The sequence below is a fragment of the Penaeus vannamei genome, chromosome 17 (genome assembly GCF_042767895.1).
Source record: "Penaeus vannamei isolate JL-2024 chromosome 17, ASM4276789v1, whole genome shotgun sequence".
NCBI classification, from domain to species: Eukaryota; Metazoa; Arthropoda; class Malacostraca; order Decapoda; family Penaeidae; genus Penaeus; species Penaeus vannamei.
The window spans coordinates 17,991,062-18,000,075 of NC_091565.1; the positions used below are offsets into that span (position 1 = coordinate 17,991,062).

The window sequence follows — 9,014 nt, forward strand, 5'->3', positions numbered from 1 at the left end:
TAAATTCCCTAAAGTATTTTATTAGCCGATCCATACAGGTCTTCAAGAACACCCTAGAGAAAACAATAGTACACTGGCGGCTGGCTTGGGCTGGGGACTTTCATTTGGAGACAAACAGTATTTCCTATTTGAAGATTTGGATTTTCTGATTTCAGAATTACAACTATTTAATGATATTCATAAAATATCTAAAGCATTTTTATACAAGAGGGCAAATGATGAAATTACGAATCAACAAAGAGCTGCTTAAAGCCCGTTGGTACTTACAAATTAACGTTAACTGGCTGCCTCACACTACAAATCTTTTTTTTTTTAACTTTATAGAAAAGTGAGTTCCAATGTAAGTAGAAAAAATCATTACAAAAAAAATAAAGATAAAATAAAAAAATACAAATTAATTTTCCAGTTCTGAAAAGAACTTACTTTACTTCCACTAGGGACTGACCTACATTTTAAGTTCGATACGATTTACACAAAATGATACATTAGTAAAAAAGTACAATAAAAATAAATAATTCTTCAGACTTTTTATATGTCACAAGTTCCAAAATTGGAAAGTTGTTGTTTTTCCCTTTTTCTTGTCATTTATTTTACTCGTTTCTTTTTTCTAAATATTGCCAAGGCAATGGACCAGGATCATCCATTACTTTATAATCCCTACCTCAATCTTGACAGAATGCATATTTTATCGTCATTTGAAGTTCACATGTGCCAGGAGTCAAGTGCTGGCAAAAGCATAGTAGATTATTTCCACCATAAAAAAATATGGAATAGATGCAGATCCATGTCTAAGTCTCTTGTGTAATCCACGATGCGTCCACCACTCCACGCACACAGACTCCTCGACTTACAAGTCCAAACCTTGACTGGAGGTTTTTACCTAAAATGGAAGTGCAAACTGAGGTAATGTGCAGACACCTTGTAGTCAAGACGAGCCAATAATTCATCCAAGTACATCATTTCCTCGCGCAAATACTTGTACCCTGTCCATAGGAACAGGAACATAAAATACCCAATAAGGCACAGATAACATGCTACAGTTTGGCAAAAATTAACCACACTCGGGGATTAACCGTATCAAAACAACAGGCAGCCCACCTAGATCAGCCAAGCCATAAGAGGCCCTGTGAGTTAGCCGATCCTATTTTTTTCTTTCTTTTTTATTTATCTGAACCCTGATTGGCACTCAGCGTTGAGCACAAAGACCGGTACAGAACTGGGACCCCAAGGCTTGGAACCTTGAGAATCCCCCAGGAGGGCCATCAGAATCAGGAGGGACTGGGCTTCCTCTTACCATCAACATTTTCTCTTCAACCCCCCCACCCTTTCCCTTCTAAATGGATTTTAAACACCACATAAACTTGAACATTTGACTTTTTTTTCTCCCCTCCCCCACTTTTAAATCTATCCTTGTCCTGTTGCTCTGACTACCATTGCGAGACACCATGAGAGCTTTATAAATGTACCCTGACTTGCAACTATTTATCATCTAACAAAAACAAAAACAAAAAAATAATAATAATAATCAACAGCAATATATAGCGATCACAGTATCAGAGGAGAAAACGCATTATGGTAATGGAGAATATACATACCCATACACAATTCCACCCACAGTCTTCCAGAAAATTATAAAAAATAAAATAAAAATCTGTAATTGGAATTTTGGGCCCATCATTGGCTCTCCTCTTGGGTGAAGTATCTGGCATTAGGCCCATCTCCATTCGTGCTGAGATAAAACCAGTCACTCGGAAAGCTATTCCCCGAATCCTGTTGCATGAGAACCACTTACGATAATGGAATATCTCTCACAGCTGTCTGACAATCTTAGTTAAAAGAAAAGAATTAACGAATCATTAAACTAATCTGTAATTCATTTCTCAATTAAGATTTGAATTTTCATGAGGGCTATTTCTGCCACGGAGTTAACTTGATATATATATATATATGGGACCTTTGCTGACAAACTGTTATACAAGAGCCCTTATGCATGTGCTGGAAAACTATGAACAAATAATCTTTTTATATATATTTACAGCTATTTGGGCAACAGTTGATGGCCTGAGAATATCACATTATTTTGCAAGTTGCATTACAGAAAAAAAAAAAAGGAAAAATAAATTATAATCTAATTGCATAATAAAACTAACAAAAATGTGTTGGCTTGGGAGGCCCAGTATGCAATTCAACCAATAAATATATCATTCCATTAACACCCACATCTCGTAAGAGAATTCCCTAATAAAAGGAAAAAAAAAGAGATTGCCATATATCACCCTCTTTGAGTTTGGCAGCAGTGAATAAACTGAGAAAAGAAATATGTAAACCTGGATTACATCCACAGGCCTTGGCCTAAGGTAAGACTACTGAATAGTAAGCAATTTCTGGCATATAAAACACTTGAAAAGAAATTTAATAAACAGATAAATCCTGAAATATGTAAACCTCCATTGGATAATACCCTCCCCCCTCCCCCTTTATCTCCATCCCTTTTAAATCCCTTTTCCCTCTTTCCCCTTGCCATCTCCCCTCCCTTTGCCCTGAGCACCCACACAATGTGCCACCTTGTAATTAATGTTACCCAGGATTAGATGCTGGTAATAATATTCCAAAAAATTTATTACAATATAGAACAGAAAAAGCCTGATTGTCAGGCAACAATGTAAGAACCACATCCTCTCAGCAGTTCTTCGGGAGTGACTTGCGTCTCAACAAGGGAACTAAACAGAGCAGTGCAAGGCCTGGCCAATCAGACACCGTTGGTAAATTTGATGCTGCTGCCAATTCAAAGTGCTTTCTTTTGATGCGTGCTCCCACAGGTTGGGTGGTTGTGCCCTTCCGCTGCCGAGCCCTACGCAAATCCGAGTAGTCCCTGCAATTTACATGTAGTCATCCAGGTCAATGTCATTGAAGTCTTCTTCCAGGTCTGCCAGCTGCTGCAAGTCAACCTTGTAACGTAAGATCCCTGAAAAAAAAAAAATAAATAAATAAAATAAAGAAAATCATTTATTAATATATTAGGCAAGACCCAAACAAAATACACCTCTCAATTTTAACTTCACCGTCTTTTTTGTTGGAAAATTCCAAAAATTAAGTTGCTTTTTTCTCAAGAAAGTTTAATATAAATTAAAATCATACCCACACATTCAATCAGAATAATGCACACTTGCTAGTACATGAACGCACACTTATTAGTATGTGTATGGGCACGCTTATAAACATATACACACACACACACGAACATTTAGAGGCTCTCAAGTACAAATGCACACACCCACTCACACCAATACCACCCCCCCCTCCCAAGCACAAAGACAAGTACCCACAGACAATAATACACACATCTCAAAAACACAAATGAGATTCAAACAAATTATGATAAAAAATGCACACTTCAAAAAATGCACACTTCAGTTAGTAGCAACATGTTAGTAAGGAAGTTCTCTTGGTGTATCAATCCCATACAGAAAGGCACAGTTTCCATTTCAGCTGATATTTAACCACAATTTTTGCATGAGGACATATCATTCTATTGGTCTCAGGTTCATGTAATATCCACTGTTGTCTTTTGCGAATCTTGTTGCACACAAATCCCTTCACAAGTGCTCAACCATAAAGGAGTCAATCAGAAGGCCTTACATGACATCTGATTTCCCCATTCTTTGACTACAATTTTTGCTATTACTGACATTAATGATTATCATACTGAATTAAAACAGTATTACCTATAAATGACAAAGAATCTTTCCCAAAATCAAGGAAAAGCAAAAATAAAGATATGTAAGGCTAATAATCAACTATTTGGTGACAAACACTAATGGAGCCATCTGTGTAAACATCATTAATAAAGCAAAATTCCAGTGGACAAGGCATACATGATATGCTATATGCACCCAGTGGGTTAACACTCTTGATGTTTTTAGTACTACTCTGACACTATTGATGCTTTTAGTACTACTCCGATGCTATTGATGTTTTTAGTACTACTCCGATGCTATTGATGCTTTTAGTACTACTCCGATGCTATTGATGCTTTTAGTACTACTCCGATGCTATTGATGCTTTTAGTACTACTCCGATGCTATTGATGCTTTTAGTACTACTCCGATGCTATTGATGCTTTTAGTACTACTCTAACGCTATTGATGCTTTTAGTACTACTCCGACGCTATGGATGCTTTTAGTACTACTCCAACGCTATTGATGCTTTTAGTACTACTCCAACGCTATTGATGCTTTTAGTACTAGTCTGACGCTATTGATGCTTTTAGTACTAGTCCGATGCTATTGATGCTTTTAGTACTACTCAGAAGCTATTGATGCTTTTAGTACTACTCCGACGCTATTGATGCTTTTAGTACTACTCCGACGCTTTTGATGCTTTTAGTACTAGTCCGACGCTATTGATGCTTTTAGTACTAGTCCGTCGCTATTGATGCTTTTAGTACTACTCAGAAGCTATTGATGCTTTTAGTACTACTCCGACGCTATTGATGCTTTTAGTACTACTCCGACGCTATTGATGCTTTTAGTACTACTCCGACGCTATTGATGCTTTTAGTACTACTCCGACGCTATTGATGGTTTTAGTACTACTCAGACGCTATTGATGGTTTTAGTACTACTACGACGCTATTGATGTTTTTAGTACTACTACGACGCTATTGATGTTTTTAGTACTACTCCGACGCTATTGATGTTTTTAGTATTACTCCAACACTATTGACGTTTTTAGTACTACTCCAACGTTATTGACGTTTTTAGTACTACTCCAACAATTACAACAGATATTAAATTTGGAACTTTAATGCAACTATTAGCCCCTACAATCTGGATGACGCTACGGTCCCGTCATGGAAAAATCTGGGTCAAGGGCTAGGTGACGTGAACATGCTGCCATCGGATAAAATGACCGCTGGCCAGGTGACAAAAACTTGTCATCATGAGCAAAGGCAAAGGCAGAAAAGACTTCCCACAAGTGCACAAACCTCTTAGTGTGATTCAACTCCTTTGGTGTTTAGAAGGGGGCTTTAGCATTATTCCCATTGATAAACAATAGTGGAATGTAACATGTGTAAGCTATGACTGGAAGAGCCACGGCTCCAGGGAGGACACTATTTCCATGCTACGCACCATATTCCTGGCCGCTGTGACCAGCGGCACAGTACAAAAAATTTATTCTTGCATTGAGTTATTTACTACATGAAAAGATGATATGGAGTCATGGAGCTATCAGCATCTGGATAAAGAAAATCAAAAGACAAATATGGACATTGGAAAATGGCTAAAAGGCTAAAAAAAAGTTTACACAAAACAACTTAACAAAGGGGAGGCATAGTCGCCCATTCTACACATCGCACGCCCGATCTACGCATCGCACGCCCGGTCTACGCATCGCACGCCCGGTCTACGCATCGCACGCCCGGTCTACGCATCGCACGCTTGGTCTACACGCTGCACGCCTGGCCTACGCGCCACATGCCTGGCCTACGCACCCCACGCCTGGCCTACATGCCCCACGCCTGGCCTACGCACCCCACACCTGGCCTATGCTCTGCACACCCAACCTACACCTGGCCTATGCTCTGCACACCCAACCTACACATCGCACATCCAGGGTGTTTGCTACTTACATAACCCACTGCCTGTATTTCCAGCACCATGATTTCCATGACAAGACCAAATCCAATGGGTTAATTGAAGAAAATGATTCATAGGACATAATTCTTTATGACCATAGTAAGAAAAAGAAAAAACAACTGAATATTTAACAAAATGCAATAAAGGTATTGCATAATTCCTAGGGTTATTAACATAACTTAATTTTAAAAATCTACCCAATGCTGTAGTGTAGTGTATTATTTTGTGTAAAGTCAACACACAGATGGCTCAGCAAGTGCTTAGCTACAAAGGAGTCAATTTGCAGATCTCGTGACCTTGCCTGATTTCACATTTCCTTGAGTTTTCAGGATAAAATTTTTTTAAACTAAAGCTATCAATATTGCTGCTGCTACTCTGATATTATTTTTAATATTATGTTACTGACATTTCTAATAGCAATATAAGGTTGAATAAAGTCTTTTCATAAATCAAGGAAATGGGTAAACAGGTGAGATACCGAGTAGTTGTAACTGGCTCACTGCTAAAATGTACATACCTTTATTGCGATTACATACTACAAGAAACTACTCTACACCAAAAGAGCATAAAATCCAATGCTGTTTAGTGCCAACTAAGATATTTGTATGCTGTTGATAATTATAAAGAATTCAGTATGGCTGACTTCAAGAGCTGCATTTTACCTGTACATCAGCAGAAATGGGTTTGGAGCCTTTCTACCAAATGAGATGCATACTGGACTGCATTAAAATCAAAAGTAGGGTCCCAACTTCCCTCATTACAACAAATGTAAAGGAGTTAATTGTTTCAATCAGTATTCACAAGTTATTATACAACAAAAATTATAATGTTTTAATTCTTGTCGTGAAAAAAATATGGAGACAAAAAAAAATCCAAAAAAAATCATAAAAACTCAACAAATTTGGATTCTAATACATTAATCTATGAAGCTTCTTAATTCAACACACAACACTTTTCCTTAAAGTATAGAATGTTAGCAAAACTTCTCACGCTATATCTCCCTTCCCCCCCAAAAAGCAGGAATAATAATTTCATTTTCAAGGTGTCGTTTGCCAGACAAGTCATAGTTTGGGCAATCCACATCACCTTAAAGGGAATATTGCAGGAAAAGGGACAAAAACAAAGTGTTGAAAACCCGCCTACAACTGACCCTACAAACGCTAATGCAGGGATACTATTTAGATGTAATCATCAATATCAAGGTCCAGATCTCCCAACTCCTCCAAGTCCTCGAGACATTGGAGGTCCACCTTGTAGCGGAGGATGCCTACAAAGGCAAAGTACAACATGAAATGACAATCTGCACCTTCTATTCTCTTTTGATTTTTTTTTCTTGGGGGGTAGGGATACAACAATCTAATCTCATTTGAATATTAACCACTAGCCGCCAGGTGGCATGTCCGTACATGCCATGGTTGTTGTGGACTGAAATAAGGATGGCATCATATAATGACCTTTCAGGCACCATTGGCTCGTCGGACAGTTTGTTTTTCTCCGATAATTGCGGCTTCATTTATACGGTAAAGTTCTTAGGCAACATCACCTATAATGACGGTAAACATTCAAAGTTTTATAAATTATAGCAAAATGAAAGCTTTTAGGTCCCAAATGTCGTTTGCAAACTACCGAACAAGCTGGGTGCAAATGGGAAACTGCCAATACATGCCAACATTCACGTTATTACATCCACTTGCCAAACTTTTTTACCCAGCGGCATTAGGTTAACTGATGGAGTAATAGTAGTAATATTTCTGCACTTAGATGTGCAAACTTCCTGATTTTCTTAAGACATGGGAAAAAAAATCTGCACAATAAAATACTCACACTTTCACATAAAAAGTATTGTGCAACTAATATATAAGGATTCTAGTGAACATTATACATAAAATGGAAAACCGTTATATTTTAATATGTGCACTTCTATTGATATAACTGTCTGTAAAAATTTATTTTGAAAATTTTATCAGATCTTTATACCTTATTAGAGAGAGAGCGACAAAAAATGCAAATACATTTTCATCACCCCTTGTTGTATGATGTACTGCAACTTAAACTATTAACTTCAAGCTATTTACTTAAAATTCCAGTTTATACATACTCCAGTAATGTAGCCTACTCACTTTTATCTTGAATCAATCTAGCATATTCCTGATATCAAGATGCAACATTCATCATTCACCATTTACCATCATCACAAATCAAATAGAACAACGCTTACCTCCTATGCCACCAAAACCTCGTACATACTGCGATCCTTCTTGCGATCGGTCGGTGATGATTTCCAAGGTGGATCCAAAGCTCTTGTAGTTGTTGGCAAGCCACTCTAGCAATGGCATAGAGTCCACTAACTCAAGTTCTACTCCAGTCTGTAACAGAGAAGAGTTTGTCATTAATCCAGCTATCATTACAGCATTTACCTTTACACAGACAAAAAAAAAAAGTATCACAATCAACACTTACAAAGTTACATAATTCAATCTACTTACAGCTTTGTCGGTGAAGTGGGTCTTGTCTTTCTCCTGTTCAGGCGTAAGATGCATAATGGTCTCCTCACCCGTTTGATGGTTCTTCAAGATATATCTGGGGAAGTGAAGGAAATATACCCATATTAACATATAGAGAAACACCAAAATAAATATAAACATAAACACTGCTCAGCAGTCTCTTGACAGTGTACCATAGTGCTTACCTAACAATTTCAAGGTTTTCCCAGCAAATAAGAATCTCTACTGCTCCACACTCCAAAGCTTTTAGTGTATCATCAACACCAAAACAGTATTTGCCAGTGTCTTGACTGATTTCTTCAAAGTACTTGCCTGAAAGATAATGAAAAATGTTAATTTACCTGAAAATCATTTATGTTAAAAAAAACACAGTATAAAGCTTAACACTGAGGTTGTCAGGATTAAAAGGAAGAGGGAAAAACAAGGGGGAGTGGACTGTCAGAGCTGCAGGGGAGAGGGAAAAGAATGTGAGGAGGAAGAGTTATAGCAAGGGAGGAAGGAAATAGGGAGGGAGAAAAAGATGTGCAGGAGACAAAGGGTGAAAGAGGCAGAAGGTATAGAGGGAGCAGGAAGGTATAGGAGGGGGAGGATGGTATGCAAAGAAGGTTTGGGAGGGGGAGGAAAGTAGAGGGGGGAAGAAGGTATGGGGGGTAAGAAGGGATCAAGGGGTGACGGTACGGGGTGACGGTACGGGGGGTGAAAGGAATGGGGGACAGAAGATATAGGGGGGTGGAAGGTGTAGGAGGAGGAGGAGAAGAAGAAAGAGGAGGAGGAGGAGGAGGAGGAAGAGGAGGAGAAGGAGGAGGAGGAGGTGCAGGAGGAGGAGGAGGAGGAGGAGAAAGAGGAGTAGGAAGGGAGGTGGAGGAGGAG

General features: G+C 38.4%; 1 protein-coding gene across 4 annotated transcripts in view; it reads right to left on the reverse strand.

Moving 5' to 3' along the window:
- The window catches only part of eRF1 (eukaryotic release factor 1), a 27,018-nt gene continuing 18,004 nt past the window's right edge, over window positions 1–9,014 (reverse strand). For 2 of the 4 annotated variants that reach the window (XM_027375042.2, XM_070131997.1), the window contains exons 9-12: window positions 8,330–8,456; window positions 8,127–8,220; window positions 7,859–8,006; window positions 1–2,965 (exon numbers count right to left, since the gene is read on the reverse strand). In XM_027375042.2, the coding sequence (XP_027230843.1) occupies window positions 2,880–2,965; window positions 7,859–8,006; window positions 8,127–8,220; window positions 8,330–8,456 (455 nt within the window). In that variant the 3' untranslated portion in view covers window positions 1–2,879. Of the gene's footprint in view, window positions 2,966–6,790; window positions 6,908–7,858; window positions 8,007–8,126; window positions 8,221–8,329; window positions 8,457–9,014 lie in introns of all 4 variants that reach the window. The other 2 variants (XM_027375040.2, XM_027375041.2) reach the window with 2 other exon arrangements.